At 34.9% G+C, this 24,727-nt stretch overlaps 1 protein-coding gene across 1 annotated transcript; it reads right to left on the bottom strand.

The window, feature by feature from the left end:
* Positions 1–304: 304 nt before the first annotated feature.
* Positions 305–18,831, bottom strand: Mccc1 (Methylcrotonoyl-CoA carboxylase 1). Its single transcript, XM_028181072.2, has 14 exons — positions 18,379–18,831; positions 17,676–17,877; positions 17,318–17,535; positions 16,378–16,525; positions 14,157–14,294; positions 13,903–13,998; positions 13,192–13,375; positions 11,572–11,762; positions 10,593–10,724; positions 8,583–8,753; positions 7,682–7,805; positions 4,830–5,023; positions 2,916–3,053; positions 305–1,511 (listed from the first exon to the last, which is right to left on the bottom strand). Exons 1-14 carry the CDS (start codon positions 18,408–18,410, stop codon positions 1,353–1,355), a joined length of 2,127 nt encoding a protein of 708 aa, XP_028036873.2. The 5' UTR covers positions 18,411–18,831; the 3' UTR covers positions 305–1,352.
* Between the last annotated feature and the right edge of the window lie 5,896 nt (positions 18,832–24,727).

Raw genomic sequence — 24,727 nt, 5'->3', positions numbered from 1 at the left:
GTTTCATTTTATTTAATGGGCATTGATATTTATGATATATTATGAATTCTTTGTATTAAAATATTTCGAATACCTAATGAATTCGGACTAGCTTGTTGCGTACCAACTGTTACGCAACAAAATCATTTAACTAGTTCTATTGTCTCATACTATGTTATGTACGGTGTTAAAAAGTGTGATGAAATAAAAACAATAGTACTATTAAAGGTAAGGTTTTTTAATGAAACGATGAAGGTAATGGGGAAGTTTGAAAATGAATTTATTGTCCTAACCTAATTATTACTTTCGCAAAGAAACAAATTGATTATTTCCAAATATTTATTTACAACCACTTTATAAAATTTATATTACATTAAATATATCGTTTTTGTTTTAAATAAATAATAACGGATTCAATGAATAAAATAATTTGTACTGTCGTTACAATATAGGGTATCAATTTACTTTTTCTAAAAGTTTCCCAATATCAATTATTTAAATACAGGCAAAAGATTTGACTTCATTTATTTATAATCCGTATGCTAGTACAGAAATTAGACCCAGATATTATGAAAGCTGACATCGAGATATGTGAAGATCGAGGTGTTTAGATTTTATGAAATTTCGTATCCAAATACAAAAAATATATTTCAAACAAAAATGAATTTCACCTTGTCACATCTAGATCGGCCAAAGAGAGAGCGTGCGGTATGTGTAGCGAGAATCATAGACTGTGTCACTGTAATTTTGTTTTAAGCTGAAACTAAGATTCCAGAATCCGAAATATTTCTTCACACAAAAAAAAACAAACAAATGTTTTGTCAAATGTGTGACCGACTCACTGCTACATAACGATGATACAGAGGCCACGGCTATCACGAGAACCTCACAACCACAACCGTTGGCTTTAAACCATTTCAAACCGTGTAGATTGATAATATTATTTTACACAAAACTTTTTTTTACGTTTCCATAAATTTATCCATAGGTATATAGGTATATGTAAACTAAAAAAACAAAATATTTTGTGACACCGAGGCGTACTTTGTGAGTTGAGTTTAATAAAGGTTTTGATTATTGAGCCTTGGAACCAAATTCAAATTATTTATAATATGGCCGCTACGGTTGATTTTGGGTATACGAATCAGCAAATAAACATGCAGAGTTTGGAACTAATAAATTAATAACAATATTTTATGTGATTTTTATTGAAAAACAAAAAAAAAACATTTTCTCTTACAAAATATAAAAAACGTTCTACTACCCTTACCTTTGTAAGCTTTGGAATTCATGAACACTTAAAGTATAGCACCGGAGTTTGATTTATCATCAAATCATGTAGGAACATATAAGATAGCGTCATTATTAGATTATTAGCTTTGGTCTTCTAGCATAACAACTTGGGTTCCCTTGCCAACGGCATCACCCTGTTTGAAGGGTGCCACGGCTTCCACCACGCCATTTCGGGGCGAACGTACTACATACTCCATTTTCATTGCTATCACCACGAACAGAGGCTGGCCCTTCACCACCTAGAATATATTCATAGTATCGTAGTCCATAGACATCATGATTTATACACAAACAGGCAAAAACTCTTTTACTGGTGGTAGGACCTCTTGTGAGTCCACGCGGGTAGGTACCACCACTTTACCTATTTCTGCCGTGAAGCACTAATGCGTTTCGGTTTAAAGGGTGGGGCAGCCGTCGTAACTATACTTGAGACCTTAGAACTTATATCTCAAGGTGGGTGGCGCATTTACGTTGTAGATGTTTATGGGTTCCAGTAACCACTTAACACCAGGTGGGCTGTGAGCTCGTCCAGCCATCTAAGCAATAAAAAAAAAACAGACAGCTAAGTACAATTTTCTCCACTTTTTTTTTTGTATGTATGAAGGTTTACTGTTGGCCCGGAGGCTTTTCCAATTTCACCAGGACAGCTGGGCGAGCAAAGGCTCAGCCAGGAGGGGTGGGATTAGCTAACAGCTGCCTGAGCGCCTCCGAAGGAGACCTAACAACTCGAAAGCAGCTGCTTCGCGAATGAATCTAGTACCGGATCGGAATCGCGACCCGCTGAGAAGATCCGGCGAGAAACTCAGCGGGCTGATGCATGGGTCGAACTCTTTGTCGACTAATTTTCTTTATTTAATTGTTTAGTATTGACAAACTTGAGTGTTATTAATTTACATTGTGTGAAATAAACACACTTTTCCTTGAAATGTCAATGAAAAAAAAAACGTAATACGCAAAGTGAATTTGAATCTTGAAATGTCAGTATTATTATCGAATGTCGATCATTGAAACACCATCACTTAAAATTAATATGTGAATTTCGAATACTGTAATACCTCTTTTGGTTTTAATCATTAAGTGAGTTAAATACGATTATATAATAGAAAACACACAATTGATTTTCAGATATTCTAAATATAAATTGGTTAAGAAAGGGCTATTTGTAACAATATAAATAAAAAAACTATGGACAAGATTGATGACGTCATCGTTTTTGTATTACGGACGTGTTGATATAAGATAACGGGCAGACTCCTTAAATTATTGTTATTTCTTATTTTATATGAATAAAGCTCAGAATCGAATGGCAACCCATGAAACACGGAAAAGAAATTTTACACTTTATAGTCCATTTTAAAGCAGAGGTATTTAAAAAAAAAAAAACAATTATAGTGTTTTCCAATACATTAGTCGAATTCAAGCGGTACTCTTTTGCCCACTGAGTTTCTTGCCGGATCTTCTCCAGTGGGTCGCGTTTCCGATCCGGTGCTCTGCTCTTGCGAGGGTCAGTGTTAGCATCACTTCGGTTTGAGTCCCATGAGCTCACCTACTAGTTAAGATTACGCTGAAATAGCCTCTCAAGGCTATCTATCACCTTAGGTAGAAAAAAAAAAGCGGTACTCTATGGCTTCAAAAATTCTTACCTTATCCCCCTTATTGACTAGTATACGTTCAAGTACTCCGGGTGTGGGAGAGGACGCGCTGTTCGCAGCCGCAGCTGGGTCCAGTCCGCTGACCGCTTGGAACTTCGGATGAGGTAGCACGAAAACTGTTTGTCCTGTCTGTCGACAGTTTCGGCTCTTATTTGCATGTCTTTAAGAACCATTTTCCCGCGATAACCGAGCAAATAAAGATACACCAAAATAGTATATCTTGTAATGGAATTTTTAGAACTTTATCGTGAATTTTATATGGTTGTCTTAAAAATCATCATTAAATCATCAAACTCGATTCGTTTTGAGGCAAAATTTATTAAATTTGATATGGTTCGAGCTGAACTATAACTATTGGAATTATCGCTATTTCCCTAGTAACTATAGATAAGTGTGACCGAGGTATTTTTTTATCTTGTCTCAAGGTTGCGGTCAAGATTATATGGGTTATGGTTATAATTTATCATCGGTAGGTCGTTATCTATCGAAGGTCTGGGTAGTTATTAAACAGCTTCAAAATTTTTATGAAATTTTTGTACTATACACACTTGTCGAAAAATTTTATGGTTGCCCACAAATTTACGTTTGATGTTAAAAAAAATCTGTCAGTTTTTATCTGCAAATCATACTAGATACACTGATTATTTTTATAAGATTATAAAATCTGACCAGAAATACATTCATACACACACTTAAATAATATCAACGAAACCAAATATTAAATATGTAAAGGAATATAGTAAGCTAGCGACCCGCCATCGCTTTGCTTCGGGAACTGTAATTTATTATTGATTATCAAAATAAGATGGCAGATTTTTTTCCTCCTAACTTGACACTTATCGTTATATTTTTGGTAATTCACACTATAACTTTATAAATTATAGCTTATGTGTTATTCTGATGTGTCAGCTATATTATTGTAATGTTTCATCAAAATCCATTATTAGTTTTTACATGAGTAACAAACATACATCCATACATTCTTAAAAACTTTCGCGTTTATAACATTAGTAGGATGTAATTTCATGCTGGAAAGAGAGCGAGCTGTAGCAAAGAAATGACAGCATTTTTCGTGGTTACTATAACACCTATAGCGTCCAATCTACAGTGCTTCCTTTAAGAGCAAAAGTATTTTATCTCTTCAATCAATCATTACATAGTATAAAACAAAGTCCCTTTCTCTGTCCCTATATCCCTATGTATGCTTAAATCTTTAAAACTACGCAACGGATTTTGATGCGGTTTTTTTTAATAGATAGAGTGATTGAAGAGGAAGGTTTATATGTATAATAACATCCATTAAATAGTGGAGAAATATTGTTATGAGGTTTCTAATGTGATGTCGTAAATAATCAATAATAAAATTTCATGTTTCCGAAGCGAAGCGAGGGCGGGTCGCTAGTATATTATATTTTATGAAAGATTTTTCTGTTCGGGCTTCAGGTCTCGAACCCCCCAGGGAAAAAAGGTGACTCAGTTCCTTCTTTAGTATAAATACTAGTTTTAGCACTTTAGTTATAATTTTTAACACACATTAAAGATTGGGGGTTATTTTTGGATAATTGCTATATTGGAATTAATTATAGTGAAATATCTACATGTAAGCCCGTAAGTATTTCAAACATTTATTAGTTTTGAAGTAAACGTTTCTAAAGTCGGAGAGACTGGAATTTCGATTTGATTCTATTTCGGGAACATGCGCTGTGACATGTCCTTCTTCAAACGAGGCTTGTGGAGAGTATTAAACGGTAGGCAGCGGATTGACTCTGCCCTTGGCATTGCTGACGTCCATGATCGACGGTAACCACTCACCATCAGGTGGGCCGTATACTCGTCTGCCTATACGGCAATTAAAAAAAAATTGCAAGACGTTATTATAATTTTTAAGTAAGAATATTAGAATACCTCATCGTACACGTGAACTTGTTGTTCGTACGTCAGCAGTCCAATGTTGCTGATCTTGTCATCGATCAAAGCGTTTAATCGTAGGCCTTTCTCGTTACTGCTGAGGTAAGCTTCCACGCTCCTCCACTCGCCCTCGCCGACTTGTACTCGATACGTATTAGGCACGTCCGTGTACTGCACAGTGACTGTGAATTCTGGAATTAAACAGTTTTGGTAATGGGCCAGGTAATGGGCTTTGTACAGGATCCCCACCAGCCCGGCGGATGGGATATGCTTTTCCTACATATGCTGATGGTCTAGAGCAGCGGTCGGGGAACCGAGATAAATTACCCCAAATGGGGTAAAATGAAATTTTGGGGGGTAAAAATGAAACTTTTGTGAGTAAAAAGTATATATTAAAGTGAAACTTCTTTAGAATCGTTGTGATTTCAAACTCAAAACAAGAAAATATGATTTACTTATATTTTCTGTGGGGGCGATTTTTTTTCCTCAACTGTATATTACATATATGTATTACTATTATTACCGTTTTGTATTACATTGATAAATTGAATAAATGATGTTTAAATAAAATTTTTAGTTATTGTTTTCTTTTCAAAATTATCATGGGGGCTATAATATGAAAGATGCTAAAAAGAAGCGATTTCGTTTTTTTTGTTCTTCACCATGGGGTAATATCAACTTACACAAAAATATTTTGGGGTAATAATTAAAAAAGTTCCCCAACCGCTGGCCTAGAGAGACCATATCAGTGTAACCTTAACTAGTAGGTGAGCTCACGGGGCTCAAACCTGACAATGTTGCTAACACGAACCCTAGCAAGAGCCGTGCTTCGCAGAATTTACCACCGAATCGGAAACGCGACCCACTGAGAAGATCCGGCGAGAAACTCAGTGGGTTAAATTGCGACGGCGGGACAGGGTTGACGCAGAGTATATGGCATCGATCCCAACGTGCGTGTTTTGAGCCCGCACGAAACGGAATTCCCATATGCACCGCAGAGCATCGGAGTAGATTTATTATTGAGGGTTCTTGAAGTGATAACATAACTTCATAAGGGAGGGTAAGTCGCTTCGTTACGTAACGCGTTACGGCGCCAATCTGTCTGACTTCTCTTTCTCTCACGCATACGGCAGCGGTACTGAGAATGTACGTACCTCCTAATTATTTATATATCTTTTTCAATTTTCATATCATATTAATACATAAAATTTAAGTTTTTTTTTTTGGAGTTTACTCCTTTAGAATCGATTTACATATATAGGCCCGGGGTATGAAAATTATGGGGACCAAAATCGTACTAGCATGTCACACGAAATGCGTTATGCGCATGTCACACGAAATGCGCGCCGGGCTGCTGCGCCGGCATGGGCAGTCCGCCACAAAGCCTCGTACTGATCGCGCGTTTCTCTCATTATTGTATTTTCATATATTTGTTAGTCGTTTGTTTTGTGTCTCGTTAATTTGTTAATAATCTGTAGTGTATCGTGTTGTCGTAATATAGAACTATTTCTCGTATTGTTTCGTTTAATTTTTTATATCCAGTAAACTCCAGTCGTGCGTCGGAGCGGACACACACACTTTTTATTTATTTTTGGAGTTTACTCCTTTAGAATCGATTTACATATATAGGCCCGGGGTATGAAAATTATGGGGACCAAAATCGTACTAGCATGTCACACGAAATGCGTTATGCGCATGTCACACGAAATGCGCGCCGGGCTGCTGCGCCGGCATGGGCAGTCCGCCACAAAGCCTCGTACTGATCGCGCGTTTCTCTCATTATTGTATTTTCATATATTTGTTAGTCGTTTGTTTTGTGTCTCGTTAATTTGTTAATAATCTGTAGTGTATCGTGTTGTCGTAATATAGAACTATTTCTCGTATTGTTTCGTTTAATTTTTTATATCCAGTAAACTCCAGTCGTGCGTCGGAGCGGACACACACACTTTTTATTTATTTATTGCTTAGGTGGGTGGACGAGCTCACAGCCCACCTGGTGTTGAGTGGTTACTGGAGCCCATAGACATCTACAATGTAAATGCGCCACCCACCTTGAGACATAAGTTCTAAGGTCTCAGGTATAGTTACCTAGTCAGGTCATAAATTCACATGTTTAATGTAAAATAATTGAAACAAGTTTATTCATTATGAATAACCTAAGATTTTCTCAAGTTAAACGATTACAATATTAAATAGTTCAACTTAGATTAGTTTGAGTCTTAACTTCTGTCGGGCGTCCTGAGGTTTAGATTTATTTTTATTTTTATTGCTTAAACGGATGAACGGCGGCTCACGGCGTTGTGTTATATGGTTACCGGAGCTCATAGATATCTACAACGTAGAACATGACTAAAACCCGAGTCGCGGTAAAGTTTTTTTTACAGAATTAGTTTTAATATATTATGTATTATATTTGAGTTTCGAACAACAACATTCGACAGTCGCAAAAATCCCTCTATGGCACTGTCGGTCTACCCATTAACAACACCTTTCTGTGGAAGATATTCCCTTTGTCGTTCATCACAGTGGTCAAAAAAGCTGTACTACCGGTCCGCGAATAATTAGAATAGCCAGGCTACTCTATAGGTTAGGTAGGGAAATAGAAAAAGACAAAGAGATTTCAATCGGTCGTCTGAAAACCTATGCAGTTTCGCCAGGACTGGTGAGAATTAGGTTTGACTGTCTCTTTGCAGTTGAAAAGGCATCCTTTTCCCGCCTTCCTTCTTTTCATCTAAGGGCCTATTCCAGCTACGCGCGGACGGAAGGCATCCAACGAACCTATAATCATGAACAAAATATCAGCGCCATCTATCGGCGTTGTAACGACAAACAAAATCGTCCCTGCTCACCTTTTTCATCAAATCTCAATGGCACGGTCTTCTGTAACCGGTAGTTCGGTCTGAAAGCGGTAGACGGCACAGAAATGCCTTTCCAGCTATCGTTGGTGGCTAGTTGAGCTTGTGACACCAGAAGCTGTGAAAATAAAAGGAATTTTAAAATTGTACTCTTAATGTTCACGAATATATTATTAAAAATAAAATAAGAATCGTTACAAATAAAAGATTAATATATAGGGAAAATGTTCTTATTATTATGATTTTTATAAACATATTGTGTGTGGCATTATCATATTAGACAAGGGATGTAGATATTTGCACGCGCTCGTGATTGAAGTACCCAAGTCGTAAGAAACTGAAAATTAACTTTCAATGGAAATTGCATTTAATGAGTTACGTGAAACAATTCGTGGGATATTTTCGGTTAAATTCTAACTTTTTTTATTGCTTGTATAGGCGGACGAGCTAACAGCCCATCTGGTCTTAAGTTGTTACTGGATCCTATAGACATCTATAACGATATAAGTTCTAAGGTCTAGTATAATTACAACGGCTGCCGCACCCTTCAAACCGAAACGCATTACTCCTTCAAGGCCGAAATAAGCATGGTATTTAAGCGCCTGTACATAGTTACTTCGTAAAAGAGCTCACGTAGGCACAGGAGTAATTCTGCTTTATTGGTTTAGTGCCGACCGCTGAGATGTATGCGGCAGCCGTTGTCACTATACTGAGTATAGTGACAACGGCTACCCACCCTTCAAACCGAAACGCATTACTGCTGGCTGCGTGCCGTGCGGAATCACAAGTGGTCCTACCACCAGTAAGTAACTTAGAGCAATGAGGTCTCTTTAACGTGGCGAGCGTTATTCACGCAGCCAGAGTACTATCGCACATGCTATAATATTAAGCTTACGTGTCCCAAAGCAGCTTGAATAGCGCGGTTCTCATTCAGCACAGTGTCGGATTTCGGGAATAATTCGGCCTCGTGTTGCGGTATGAACGCTGTGTGAACATCTCCCGCTACGAACGCGCTCGCGCCGCTCAGCCGCAGGAGGAAGTTGACGTTTGTTTCTAGACCAGCTACCTGTCAATAAAAATGCTAGTTTGAAATTGTCAAAAATAAATTGACATTCAATGATGAGCATAGACCTATATAGTAGGGACACGACATATTGTTCTATACGTACAATTGCTTATATAAATAGCACCCATTTTGAAGGCACATAAATAAACATATATCTATCTCGTTCTTACTCAGCACTTTAACTCGCAGGAAAACAATATAACAGTATTTCAGTGCGTACATAAAATGAAACATGAATATACGTAAATGTCTCCGTCTCCGTCTAATGAGGCCGAAAATCCGCCATGTTTAGCGCGCCAAATGTCATTGTCACGTCAGTTCGGCCGTCTGTTTTGGGTTGTACATTATTTATTGACTTTGATATCGATTTAATATGATTGCTTATATAAAAAAAAATTATTTTATCATGCTTAAAACATAAAAAAATAATAATCAAAACATATTTTATAGGATCTGAAGAAAGTCGATGCCCCAAAACTATTATCTATATATATTTAAATTCATTATGGAGCCCTCATCCGAAAAATCGGACACCATTTTTCGGTCGGAAGCTATTGATCATGACACTAATCATAAATACCTCTAAAATATGTCATCAAAACATATTTAGACATTCTGTTTAGATATTTCAGGAAAAAGGCTACCGACAAAATCTCTTCGGAACTATTTAAATAAAATAGTTTTATTCCGCAGTGAGTAAAACACTATTGTCAACTCGTTAAATATTTAATAATTAAGTGATTTTAGAGAGGAAGTCACAAGGAATGACGTTTGTAATTTTATTAACGAATAAATGTTCTGTAGGTGTTTTTTTTTATCAGGCGGTCCCTTGATAAGTTTAAAATTTGAATCACTCTCAAGTGAGAGTGATTCAAATGGTGCGGCCTGCCTTCCTTGAGGTGCGCTGCGGTAGTGTGTTACGGACTTTAGAGTCAGCAAAACAATTAAAATAGATTGTAATAGTCTAAGAAAAACACGTACTCAAAATACGATAACATTCAGCATGCTAGAAATGGGCAGATGGCACTGTACTACGCCATATCTTTATGTTTTGCGGAAAACGACAACTTTATAAAATCAGTGTAGCAAATTTAAAAAATCGTCATATCGTTTACTTGGCAAATTTGAAGCACGAACTCGTCTTAGATTTCACATAATATCTAAATCACATCATCTTTGCACATAACAATATACTTACTTCCTATTAAAGTATAAATTCTACAAATACATTCACTCAACAATATTTAAAATAAAATGAGCCAAGAACGTTTATCGATAAAACCTACTAACATTAAAATCTTCTGGGCAGCACTAAAACCGCCATGTTTTGTGGCCAGATGACATCACAGTGGCACGAATTTTTGTTGACGTTTCATTTCCATAGGTTTCCTACTTCAGTGATGATGAGGCAATGACGTCACACGTCACGCTTTAGTAGAAGTTGTCTGTGGCACAGATTACTATTGTCTGTGGTCAGTTATGTTATTGGTACACAATACAAAATTTAGTGTTGTGTAATTATAGCTAGTTTCATTTTTGATACAACCAATGTTCGTCAAATCAATTTGTGATTACGATGATGTTTTATTGAATTAATAATAAATCCGACTTTACCTTTTTTTATATTATAGAATCAACTAATCAAAAAAAAAAAACAACCTAGTATGCTACATTTTATTACATTTTATTTAAGAACTAAATTTAGTTTTAATTTCACATTTCTGCGTAAAGTTTTTCTGCATCAGTCTTTAATTGGCTAGTATGTTAAACTATATTTTTTTATATAACATGTACATATAAGATAATAAATTATTAATATGAATCTTATTTTTCAATCACCTGATATTCGGTAAGTTTTGCCTTTGTTTTCGCTAGTGCCTCGGTTCGATCGCGTCCCCACACAACCAGCTTCGCTATCATCGGATCATAGTGCACTGATACTTCTTGTCCTTTGCGTACCCCGGTTTCCACCTAATTAGTTCCAGAATGTTTATGTCAATAAAGAACGTAAAATCAAAACGGTAGTGTATTCAGTGTGCTTAGTGCGAGTTTCATAACGTTATCGATAGCGTAAAAGTTAATCCATTTTTGTATGCAGTTGGAACAGCGCCCCTAGCGGCAAACGTACGCAAGCGATCCCATTCCATACAAATATGAGCTAACTTTTACGCTATCGAGAACGGTAAAAAACTCGCACTAAACACACAGATTACTTTAACATTAATGTTGAAATATGACAATGAAGTAATTGAATATTAAACAAGCATACAAAAAGTACTTGAATTTTAAGACTTGTCTAAAGAGCTGCGAAGAATAAAAACCATTTTATATACAAATTTTAATTAGAAAACGGTATCTAGAATATGACAGAACTGCGATTCCCAAACGATTGATTCGCGAACCTATGATCAGCTTTATCGATATTGACATATTGATATATGCATGTGACATATATTTACTGGTGGTAGGACCTCTTGTGAGTCCGCGCGGGTACTTACCACCACCCTGCCTATTTTTGCCGTGAAGCAGTAATGCGTTTCGGTTTGAAGGGTGGGGCAGCTGTTGTAACTATACTGAGACCTTAAAACTTATCTCAAGGTGAATGGCGCATTTATTGCTCGTCCACCCATCTAAGCAATAAAAATAAAAGATTAATGAAAACAAGACCACAGTCCAGTTTGTGTGAATCGTTTCTGAGATCTTCCAACGTGAATACCGCAACCTGATTTGGGACATAAAGCTCTTCGGAACGTATGACTGCTCGTGGTAAGTTGACGAACAGACAAAATTGTGACGTCATAAGAGTTTATAGGCTCACCCGTACAAACTCTTCAGCGATAGGCTGCGTTAACCTGTGCAGTGTACCGGCTCTGGGCAGGAAGCCGGCCGCGGGCTCCTCTGCGTATATCCTACACTCGACCGCGTGGCCGTTCCGGACGATGTCTTCCTGTGTGACGGGTAGGGGCTCACCGGCAGCCACGCGGAGCTGCCATTCTACTAAATCAGTACCTGAAAAGGGAATGTTTAAGACTCAGTGCTGTTGTTGGCGAATAACAAAAAAAAAGATTCGCAAAATGACGTCACCGTAATTAATGTGCTTGCGTGCAAAAGAGATAGCAAGTACTCCCAGTACGTACCCACATTGGCTGTTTCGTACTTTTCAAATGAATTTTGATATTGTTTTCACAAAAACAAAATTGATCCCCAAATACCGTATTATAAATACGTACGAATAAGACCAAAACAGGATTTTACAACTTTTGTAATAATCCCTAGATTATTATTTGTTTGTTAACACGGTCCTAACCGTGTTAAAAAATTGTATGCCTAGAAATCTTAATTATGTGTTTACATGTGTGTATCTATGTATATTATGTCCAACAGTGGTCGTCGGTGCGTTAATAATAAAAACCGATTGTTTGTACCTGTGTACTCACGCTTTTTCATATGCGGTGAGTTAAATGAGTTATTTTTTTTTATTGCTTAGATGGGTGGACGAGCTCACAGCCCACCTGGTGTTAAGTGGTTACTGGAGCCCATAGACATCTACAACGTAAATGCGCCACCCACCTTGAGATATAAGTTCTAAGGTCTCAGTATAGTTACAACGGCTACCCCACCCTTCAAACCGAAACGCATTACTGCTTCACGGCAGAAATAGGCAGGGCGGTGGTACCTACCCGCGCGGACTCACAACAGGTCCTACCACCAGTAAACATATTTTGAAGTTATAATAATAATATGTACAATGAAAAAAATTGTCGCAGTTGCATATTGTATTTCATGGAGTCCCTTGACTGATAAAAGATCCAAAATAGGCCTTATTCGTATGCGTATGCGTTTGGCACAAAAAATAAGTTTCTTTGCGTGATTGGCTAATTGCATCTGCAATAATGAGTTAGTCATATTCGGCAAGACTGTGCTTATAGTGGTAAGTCACTCGTTACACTTAATTTTCTCGGGTAAATTGTCGTTTTTTTAATTAACATTTTAGAGGCTAATTCGGCTTTACCTTCCAAATGACTCCGAAATTTGACATCGCTCGAAATATCGATCCCCAGAATCCCTATACTCGAGGAAAGCTGCAGGGGTAGGTACTACTCCTTGAAATTGCGGAGCTATGACAAAAGGGCCCTTCGCAGTGAACACGTAAGCCCGTGTCTTCAATGGGTTGAACTGAACTGAATTCAGTTTACCCCGCTTGTGGACACGCCCCAGAGAGTTCTCCACTTCAGACACAAGTTTTGATCTCCTCTAGTATTTATGTACAACTTATATGTATGCATATATAATACTCAAAGGCTTCAGCTTATTCACTTCATGACATTCAATAGAATAGACAGAGTGATGTTATTCTCAACCAAAACCTTTGCAGGTATACATTAGTATATCAATTGAATTAATTTAAAGATAAAACAATTTTAATTAAATTAATTACCAGTTATCATTTCCGTGATTGGATGTTCGACTTGAAGACGCGTGTTCATCTCCATGAAGTGGAATTCGTGTGTGACTCTATGAAGGATGAACTCTACTGTGCCGGCTCCTACGTAGCCCACGGCCTTGGCGGCGCGAACTGCGGCTTCACCTAACGCTCTACGAGTCTCTTCAGAAATCCCAGGCTGGAAGACAGAATATATATTATGATGATAGTTTGTCTTTTTTTATTTATTGCTTAGATGGGTGGACGAGCTCACAGCCCACCTGGTATTAAGTGGTTACTGGTGCCCATAGACATCTATTACGTAAATGCGCCACCCACCTTGAGATATAAGTTCTAAGATCTCCGTATAGTTACAACGGCTGCCCCACCCTTCAAACCGAAACGCATTATTGCTTCACGGCAGAAATAGGCAGTGTGGTGGTACCGACCCGTGCGGACTCACAAGAGGTCCTACCATCAGTAATTACGCAAATTATAGTTTTGCTGGTTTGATTTTTATTACACGTTGTTATTCCTTCACTGTGGAAGTCAATCGTGAACATTTGTTAAGCACGTATTTCATTAGAAAAATCGGTACCCACCTGCAGGATTCGAACACTGATGCATCGCTAGATATGAATGCACCAGACGTGTTATCCTTTAGGCCACGACGACTTCAGTTAGGTTTGAGATTAAATGAATTTGGAATTTTAAAAAAACACTCACTGCCGGAGCTTCTTCTATGATCTTCTGGTGTCGTCTCTGTACTGAACAATCTCTTTCAAAAAGATGAACAGCATTTCCGTGCATATCTGCGAACACCTGAAATGAGTTTTTTTTTACATTAGCCTCTGATACGAAATAAAAAATATGGTTTTACAATTTTTTTACAGTTAAAAATAATTTATATAATACTTGTATAATGTGTGGTGAATTAAATAGATGATATGGACATTTAAAAAAAAAAATAATCACCACACCTGGACTTCCACATGCCTTGGATCCGTAATGTATTGTTCGAGCAGCATATTATCATCTCCGAATGATTTAAGTGATTCTCTCTTCGCCGATTCAAGTTGCGGAAGGAAATCAGATTCGGTCATTGCGATTCTCATACCCTGGAAACAAATGAAAGATTTGAGAAGAAAAATATTTGTGGGGAAGTCGCAAAACACTTTGTGTGAGTTATTACTGTTTGTTATTTTGTATTGAGTTTTATGGTTTTTGAATCGGTTATTAATTTATTATTGTTACGCCTGTAAGAGGAACACCATCTGTCGTCGAATAGTAGAAACAAATATCAAAAGAAGTAGTAAAATCGAGAAGGCTTGGGAAGTGTAACGTCATCTGCACGGAATAGATAAATAAGGTTGGAATGGTAATGTAGGCGGGGCAAGCGTGCCACAGTTATGATTGTACAAACATAACACGACCGATTCTTTCATTCACCGCGTTTAGTGCGCTTCGGACTACTTTGGCGAACAGATCTCCGCTTTATAATGCCGTGTTGTGCAATTATAACTTGTAAAACAAAAAATCAGACCTCAAGTATAGAGCGAGGAGGTATATCTTTCGATCGGTAAGTCGAAATTACCATTTAATTACAATATTATTTGTCTAAAACATAAAAATATACTGAGCATTATGAAATTCCAAACATTAACAATATTATTGCAGCAAGTTATAAATAGCATACATTGCGCGATGTGTACTCGCCCAATGAACGCAATGACCAAGTCAGCTTCCAATGTACTACATGCATTGCGTTCTCTACACTTCAATCTTTGAAATTTCGGCCTTTGCCCTGATTGGCCGTGGTGCAGTTTGTCGATAGTGAGGTGACCATGTGGTGAAATAAAATCATCGACAGAATTCTCGACTATATTTACATTTGACATGGATAATTTTTGCATTATTTTATATTTAATTAATGATACCTAGTATATTCTTAGTGAGACGTATTTTGAGTAAAATAAATATGTATTATTATTATTGAATTATTTTAATTGAATTAAAGTGAAGGTATAATATAAAGGGACATGTAGACCTCTCATTTACGGGTATTTACTATATTGTCTAAGACGTATTAAAATCTAAGTAAAATGCCATTTGACTTAAGCAGTAAATTAAAAATTTTAGGTTTCCTAAAGAACCTAACGCCAGGGAACAATGGATTGACGTGACAGGTAGAGGAAACTGGATACAAAGACGAGTACTATTTGCTCTAAACATTATACTGAAAATGATTTTACCATAAAAAAAATCAGAATACACTTAGTTTTGAAAAAATCTTTCGCAATTAATAGCAAGCGCCAACTGCTTAACAAATACGTTTTATTCCAGCGACAGTGACTATTTGTAATTAATAAAAGTAAAATAGGTTTTTTTTCAATATTTATTTCATGTTTCATTTTCTCCATTCATTCATCAGATAATTTATCGATAAAGAATATCGATTTTATCAAGCACTAGCGTGTATGAACATTTTTATTGCCTTTTTGCGTGTGTGAGTGTGTATGCCTACGGGTGTTTTGTGCTAGTTTGCGAACGAATATCTGTCCTGAGATTTATGTGTGGGTGTTATTGTTGTGTGCGAAATACTTGTAATCACAGTGTGTATGTGTAGAAATTAAAATAGTGGGGATGAAGCGGCGACACTGGTTCTAATACAAAATTAGAGCAAAGGCCTTTCCAACCTTATTTATCTATTCCGTGGTCATCTGTTATCAAACAGAGGAAACACATATCGAAACTGCTGGTCTTGCCGGGAATGTTCTCGATAATTGTAGAGCTGTCGTATCGACTATAAAAGCGTTGCAGATATGACACGAAGCCAGTTAGTAAGCAGTTCTACTCGAAGCAAAACAGCGAACGTATCACCTTAAGCAAACCGGAAGTGTTGAATTGAGAATTTTAAAGTGTTGCTTAAGTGTTCTGAGTGTTTAATAGACGTTTAATTTGTAGTTCGATAGAAGTTTCATTTATCCTGAACCCCAGCAACATTAATGAAAGTTTACATACATTTTTTTATTAATATTTTATATCAATTTATTTGTTGTCAAATTCATTCCACTGTTGGAATGGTGTAGTGTAGAAATATTTTATTTCACCTTAGATGGTTAAAAAAAATCAATCACCATTTCTAATTAGAATCATAAAATAAATATATACGCATTGAAGGTGAATTAAATTGCTTTGTACCTTTCCTCCGCCCCCACGGACTGCCTTGATCATAAGAGGAAAACCAATTCTTTGGGCTTCAACTTTCAGTCTCTCAATATTCTGATCTTCACCATGGTATCCTCTAACAATGGGTACACCGGCTGCTGACATAATAGCTTTTGACGTACTAAAAAAATCAAGAATCACAAATTAGTTAAGAACAATATACAAATTTTTAAATTAAGTAAATTCTTGTTACTTTATAAAACAATTTTTATAATATATACATTTATAATTACAGGGAAGCCTAAATACTAATGGTGTATTTTTGTAAAATTCTTTATTATACAGATACAGGGTAAACAGTACTGTGGTTTCAGATTACAGTAATTTACATGCAAGTGTCAACTTGGCTCCACATTGATTGATGTAAGATTTTCACATCATTTTATTTGAAGTGCACGAAGATATAACAAATTCGAAGATATAACAACTGCCTTTTCAATTTTGTGAACAATCATTATATATATTGTCCTCATGTTAACAGAAGAGTTTTAGCACTAATATTTTAATGTTCTTGGGTTATGGTTAACACTAAACAGGCAGAGGCTCAATCTCTATATTGATGAAAATCTGTATTGATGAAGGTGAAAGGCTATTTTTCGCTTAATACAAGACATCTATCTATCTTTGTAATTAAAGGTCTGTTTTATTCAGTATTAGCATCAGAAATTCGATGTTTTAGTTGAACTTTAATTAAGTTTACTACATTCAAATAGCTGAACAAGTCTTTTTGTTGTGATATTTTTTCCTTATTTTAAACTTTTAATGTCTCTCCTGTAAAGTTGCAAAAATGTTGCTTAAAACAAATGGCATTTCACTCCTTAATATTACACAACAAAAAAGTTCTACAATTGCATGAGGTAGATTGAAGACCTAGAATAATGTAGTTTTTAAAATCCATTATCATTAACTTTACCTTTTGATACCCATATCTCTAATAGCCGAAGGTGGTGGGCCAATGAATATAATATCTTCAGAAGCACATTTTTCACAGAATTCAACATTTTCAGATAGAAATCCGTAGCCTGGATGTATAGCTTGACTGTTAGACTTTTTAGCTACTTCAAGAATTTTAGATGCATTTAGATAGCTTTGTGTGGAAGGTGCAGGCCCAATGTGGTAAGCCTCATCCGCCTGTGAAAAATTTAAGAAAAATGTTATACCTGCTTTGGTCAATTTTTCATGAATTTCATATTGTAGTTTTGAGCAGTTTTCTAGTCTTCGTCACATTAAAATGTTGGAAAAACAATATTGAATACATAATTAGATTATACCATTTCAACATGCATAGCATGTCTGTCGGCATCAGAATAAACAGCCACTGTCCTGACTCCCAATTTCTTTGCAGTTCTCATGACCCGACATGCTATCTCCCCTCTGTTTGCTATCAATACTTTGCTGATCTGTGTTCTTTGAACTTTCTCTTTGATTTGTGCATGGTTGTACCTTATATTGTTCTGAAGTGTTGTCAGTGGACTAAAAAGTTTAATAATGTGAACAGTAGTAACTGGCAGTCAGATTTAAAAAAAATAGCCATTAATAATATAGTGAAGTGCTAACTAAGTTTTTAAAAAAAATTGTAATTTCAATGTTTTTTCACATATAGTTTTTATTTATAATCAAAAAGGCACTCTTATGAATCTAAGCAGTCTCTTCCAGATAATCAATGAGCAATACTTACAATACTTGTTACTCAACGAAAAAATTAAATTGTTATAATTAAGAGGCTACAAAGCTCACTCTTAATAGAGACATACACATGCCTAAATGGGTATTTGTTTGTTACTACTAGCTAGAGTAATTTTGATTTACACTCTTAAACATTACAGTTAAAAAGGTTAGGAAAACATTTCATCCTTTTTCACGTGATTAAGAATAATTCAATTTTAGTTTTACTTATATACACATTACACAGTTACAAAACAACACTTTAATTAATTGGCTATCAGTAATCATAATATGCCTTTTACAACTCACCTATTTCTATAAAGATAGCGTAAATAATGCATTTTTAAAGTCAACCGCTTTTTAGCTATTATTTAGGTATAATAATATGTAATTAAAATGAACTAAATCAGTACAATATTATCTTCGTTTTACCAAGATAAATTGAGAGATTACGTTTGTCGCCAGGCCCCTCTTTATGTACGTAACTTACTGATAAAAAGTGACTTAACAAAATCACTGAATAATTAATTACTGTTAAAAACAAGTGTCTTATCAGTTAAATGTCAACAACCATAATTATTGTTAAGATTTAGTAGGGAATTTATGATTATAATGAAACTTTAGCGAAATTTAGGCTATGATGCTTTTAAAAATCAATATATTAAATTTATAGTGTCTATTTAGGAAAAATAAATACTAGGAACTAATAATATAATTTTAATCAAACCAACACACTACCTACATTTTATAAACAAAAGTTTGATTATGTATAAGGGTGAGTCCGCTATATTAGTATTCAATAAGATATTCATAATACAGCTTGTATTCGTGTATCGGTAATCCGTCGAATTCTGATATGCTAATATTCCGTATTCACTCTATTCATAATATTAGCCAACTCACATCGGTCGGGTTGTATCTATCACTCGAAAATATACTGGCATACGCCGTACGTGTCTCGCGGATATCTGTCTATCACATTCATAACAATACTGCATGCGCTAAGAGTAAGCGAGATAAACTACATGTTTACATATGCAATGAGCAATGAAAATAAGTACATATCATTATGAGTCTAAGGTCTATTTTTTAATTCAACTTTTTACATGTCAAAGATGCTAGTGGGAATTTTTAAATGCATTACTTTTTAATGTTTGAACTTTCATTTCTTGATTCAACTAAAGATTCTACTCAAGGCAAAATAGTGCATTTTTATATTTATTGGAATAAAATCGGTGAGCTTTATTTTCATTATTTTAATTTTATTTTCTGTTTCCTTTGAATTAGTTGGTTTTAAAACGATGATTTGAAAAACGAAAGTAGGTACGGTAATTGACATTGTTTACCAATTTCATAAATTAAATTTTTTTTACACAAAATGTAATACTGCCACAATTAAATTAAGTGTTTTTACGTAATAAATTATGATGACAATATATTTTTGCGGTGGTATTTAATTATCTTCTAAGGACTTTTCAATATTTAAATAAAAGTTTGATTTTTGAATCGAAATGACTTTCTAACAGTTCGTGGATTATAATATTATAACTGTTGTGTACCCACTAGCCACCTCAGTACCATGTGAGAGGATTTTTTCAAAATCTGGTAAAATCATTTCTGACCGACGTAACAGGCTTTCGGTAGAAAAAGTAAAAAAGCTGATGTTTTTATGCACCAATAAGAAATAAATAATATTACTAACTTCTTGTTTATATTAATGTACAATGTTGACCAAATTCTGATTTAATAATAATATTCATTTTAATATACATAATATTACTTGTAAAATATTTAGATGAAGTCAAATTCCTAGATACAATATACTATTTATATTTTTAACTAGCTGACCCGGCAGACTTCGTAGTGCCTCAATCGATAAATAAAAGACCTAAGCTTTTGTCTATAATAAACTTAAAACAAACAAAAGAAATCCGTCCGACGCACAGTGGGTCGATTCTATGATTTTAGTGACTTAGGGACCAACTTTGTTTTTTTATATTTTTTTTTATGTAGATAGATAGAGCTCGTTAATCTCAATAATAATTGTTTTGGGCAAAAATTACAAAAACTTTATAGTTTGGTCAGAAAAATGTGTTTTGTGATTTTTTTGTATGGAGCGGGTCACATTAAATTAAATTCCTGCTAAGTACCGCGAGGTCCCGCTTTGAAACTTTATTTTCCTTATACCTTGTCTAGTCTACTATCATTTGATGCTATGAACATGTGCATAAAGTTGCAACTCTGCCAAATAAATGGATCGAAAAAAATTAATAAATACATAGAATAAAAACCTTTATATTTTTTTTCGTAAGTGCTTTTAAGTTAAATTTGATATGGATTAGTAAGTAAAAGCACGTAATGATACCCATAATTACATAATACCTAACAACAATACATTTAGTAGGTCTCTAATTATGCAATCTCTCTAAATATTATATATTTTGTTTCATCTTTCGATCTTTGGGTCAGAAGACGAAAGAAGATTGTGTAAAATATCCTCATTAGTCGACGTTCTACTTCTCATTCTTGAATAACATCTCTCTGTATATTTCCGAAAATCTTTATTGCGAGCTTCCGCTGCTTCTTCCGAGAGTTTACCTATACGAATGGCACCAAAGTTCTTCATTATTATATATCACTGCCATGTGCTAACAATTTATGGATACTGGAAGGCATATATAATACCAGGGATATACATTAACATACAATTCTGCAGTATATCAAAAAAATTCCGAAAATTTGGAAACGCGCTCTCCAGATGCAACAGAGTGAAGAATCACGTGAAGCCTCTCTATTAAATCTTTACGTATTCCTGTTATGCGGGCTGTTTCTTCTGCATCCCTGAAAAATCTTCTGGCAGTATTGTCATCATTGGTTGTTCCTACTCCTTGCTTGACAACATCTATAAGTAAACCGCATTCCTTTTTAAACGCTTGCTGTATAGCGCTCTTTCTGATTGATATTTTTTCTTTGTCATCCCCCCTTGCAACCCCATTTCTTGAAGTCCAAACGATAAGACGCAAACAAAAAAGTGTCATATAAAAAATAATCTCACAGGAAACTACATATGATGAAAAAATTGTGAAGTAATAAAATTATATTTACCGATATGAAGTAAGCACTCCATGCATCTTATCCAGGCATGTAAAGATGGCATTCCATACTGGAATATTTCTTCATTATTTTCTCTTTGATAAGCAAGTCACTCCAAAAAACTCTGACGGTTTTGCTTTGCAAATATCACAGACAGCAGAAAATGTTTCTGAAAAATATGAGGTTATTTTGCTGTCCATCATCATCATGTGCAATTGATGCTTAACTTCAACTTGTTTGATTTTTGATGGCTGAAGTCTTTCTATTTCTTCTGTTATGCTAGCTTTTATAATTGTCACTGTTGACTGCGTTTCTTTTGTAAATTTAAACATTATTGGACGGCAATAAAAAGTTGATGAGGTCGTTTTCCCAAACAATTGTTCCATCAAATTTCTGAAGCCTTATAGGAACTAGACTGACCATGAAAATAGATGAATCATCAAACTCTGTTTCAGTTTTTTGTTTATAATTACTTTGACCTGGGGCTCTATCAAAGCCTATTTGCTTATAAGCAGTAGCTCTCTTGCAGAGTCCAAATCCGAAGTAATCACATCTAAAAGCCTATATAGCGCCAAGTTTAGTAATGCTTGCATTTTAATAGCAGCTCCTTCTTTAGTAATAATTACCTCGTCTTTCCCTGGATAACATTTGGTCTTTTCTTGCTTAATTTTATATTAAGAAGGGTATAAATCAGACCCATTTTCACTTGCTGCTTCTCTTAGGTTTATATACTGCCACTTAATTTAAGTGAAACTAATATTGCCTTATCGGGAGAATATGTACTACTTTTCACTTTACTTGTAATTAAATACTCATTAACTTTTTCTAGATCTTCGGGGTGATTTGACAAGTGGTTCATTATTTCTCCTACATCTTCATTTCTAGTGTTTCTCAAACTAGTAATTGTAGTAGTTTTCATTTCATCCGGGGATAACGAAAGCGATTGGTAAATTTTTTCAATGCGTCTTCGTTTTTGCCTGGATCCCAATTCTTCAAAAGGTTTTCGAGGTGCAAAAATAGATGTCGAGGCTTCTGTAGTACATTTGAGGGTGGTACATTTTCAACATCTTCAGTATTAGAAATCTCGAGCCTTTCATGTGCAGTGTTGATAGCTTCAGGTATCATTCCTTCAGGCCAGTTTATTGCACATTCTAACCAATCACATTTTTTTCTTATAAACTGTGCTAACATGCGACTACTTCGTTTCCATATTGCACTTATATTTGAACAAAATTGCGTACTGAATTTTTGGAGCTCAACATTTTTCTCTTCGGTCACGTTTATTTGATTTTGTAGGAATTGAAAGAGTTTTTTATTATCAGACAGCGACTGTAGTTGCTCTCTTAAAATCATAAATAATCCTAAATTGTTAACAAAATTATCAATTATAACGGAAACAGCAAGATCACAACGACAATCACGAGATGTTAGTAGTAGTACGAATAAACGAACACTAGTTAGTATATAATAAACATGGTCACTTTATACTTCCAGAGACAAACAAATGTTTACTATATTTTCTACTACCCAGTAATGGCTACTTAACTAATTATCCTCATTAAATAATGTTAACTATCTTAATAATTAGAGAGATTGCTTAATTAGAGACCTACTAAATGTATTGTTGTTAGGTATTATGTAATTATGAGTATCATTACGTGCTTTTACTTACTAATCCATATCAAATTTAACTTAAAAGCACTTACGAAAAAAAATATAAAGGTTTTTATTCTATGTATTTATTAATTTTTTTCGATCCATTTATTTGGCAGAGTTGCAACTTTATGCACATGTTCATAGCATCAAATGATAGTAGACTAGACAAGGTTTAAGGAAAATAAAGTTTCAAAGCGGGACCTCGCGGTACTTAGCAGGAATTTAATTTAATGTGACCCGCTCCATACAAAAAAATCACAAAACACATTTTTCTGACCAAACTATAAAGTTTTTGTAATTTTTGCCCAAAACAATTATTATTGAGATTAACGAGCTCTACCTATCTACATAAAAAAATATATAAAAAAACAAAGTTGGTCCCTAAGTCACTAAAATCACAGTATCGACCCACTGTGCGACGGGGGACAATCAAAGGAAAAACAAAATTGTTATTTTTATTTCATTCCGAGCATTTTCATATTTATATACCTTTTAAACCTTCTCTGGACTTCCACAAACAATTCAAGACCAAAATTAGCCAAATCGGTCCAGCCGTTCTCGAGTTTTAGCGAGACTAACTAACAGCATTTCATTTTTATATTATTATAATACCTTAACTAATACATGAATATCCTGATATCTTAATATCCTTCGATAAAACGGATAAACGAGTTAAACTTAATACGGTAACGAATACCGTATTAAGTGTATTAATAATCATTAACTTATTTCACGAATACCGTATTAAGTTTAACTCGTTTACCCGTTTTATCGAAGTATATTAAGATATCAGGATATTCACGTATTCGTTAAGGTATTATAATATTACATCATGAATATATTAGTATTCGCTAATATTGACAAATATCGGTATTAACCAATGAAGTAGGAAACCTATGGAAATGAAACGTCAACCAAAATTTCGTGCCACTGTGACGTCATCTGGCCACAAAACATGGCGGCTTTAGTGCTGTACAAAAGATTTCAATGTTATCAGGTTTTATCGATAAACGTTCTTGGCTCATTTTATTTTAAATATTGTTGAGTATTATTTATTTGTAGAATTTATACTTTAATGGGAAGTAAGTAGGTATATTGTTATGTGCAAATATGATATGATTTAGATGGGTGAAATCTAAGACAAGTTCGTCCTTCGAATTTGCCAAGTAAACGATATGATGATTTTTAAAAGTTGCTACACTGATTTTATAAAGTTGTCATTTGTCGCAAAACATAAAGATATGGCGTAGTCCAAAGCCATCAGCCCATTTCTAGCATGCTAAATGTTATCGTATTTTGAGTACGTGTTTTTCTTAGACTATTACAATCTATTTTCATTGTTTTGCTGACTCTAAAGTCCGTAACATACTACCGCAGCGCACCCCAAGGAAGGTGCGCCGCACCATTTGAATCGCTTTCGCTTGAGAGTGATTCAAATTTTAAACTTATCAAGGGACCGCGTGAAAAAAAAAACACCTACAGAACATTTATTCATTAATTACAAACGTCATTCCTTGTGACTTCCTCTCTAAAATCACTTAATTATTAAATATTTAACAAATTTACAATAGTGTTTTACTCACTGCGGAATAAAACTATTTTATTTAAATAGTTCCGAAGAGATTTTGTCGGTAGCCTTTTTCCCGAAATATCTAAACAGAATGTCTAAATATGTTTTGATGACATATTTTAAAGTGGTATTTATGATTAGTGTCATGATCAATAGATTCCGACCGAAAAATGGATTTTTCGGATGAGGGCTCCATAATGAATTTAAATACATATAGATAATAGTTTTAGGGCATCGACTTTCTTGAGATCCTATAAAATACGTTTTAATTATTATTTTTGTATGTTTTAAGCATGATAAATTTTGAAATTTTATATAATCAATCATATTAAATCGATA

The sequence above is a fragment of the Bombyx mandarina genome, chromosome 15 (genome assembly GCF_030267445.1).
Source record: "Bombyx mandarina strain Sakado chromosome 15, ASM3026744v2".
In the NCBI taxonomy this organism is placed as follows: Eukaryota; Metazoa; Arthropoda; class Insecta; order Lepidoptera; family Bombycidae; genus Bombyx; species Bombyx mandarina.
This window is presented reverse-complemented; position numbering and strand designations above follow the sequence as displayed.

What these genes read in the sequence shown, in the direction of transcription:
- Mccc1 (XM_028181072.2), bottom strand. Translation starts at nt 18,410, where the DNA reads ATGCATTATTTACGCTATCTTTATAGAAATAG. An exon ending in TCCGTGGGGGCGGAGGAAAG is followed by an intron (nt 14,295 to 16,377) that starts GTACAAAGCAAT and finishes ATTTGTTTCCAG; the next exon opens with GGTATGAGAATCGCAATGAC. An exon ending in CAAGGCATGTGGAAGTCCAG is followed by an intron (nt 13,999 to 14,156) that starts GTGTGGTGATTA and finishes AACTCATTTCAG; the next exon opens with GTGTTCGCAGATATGCACGG.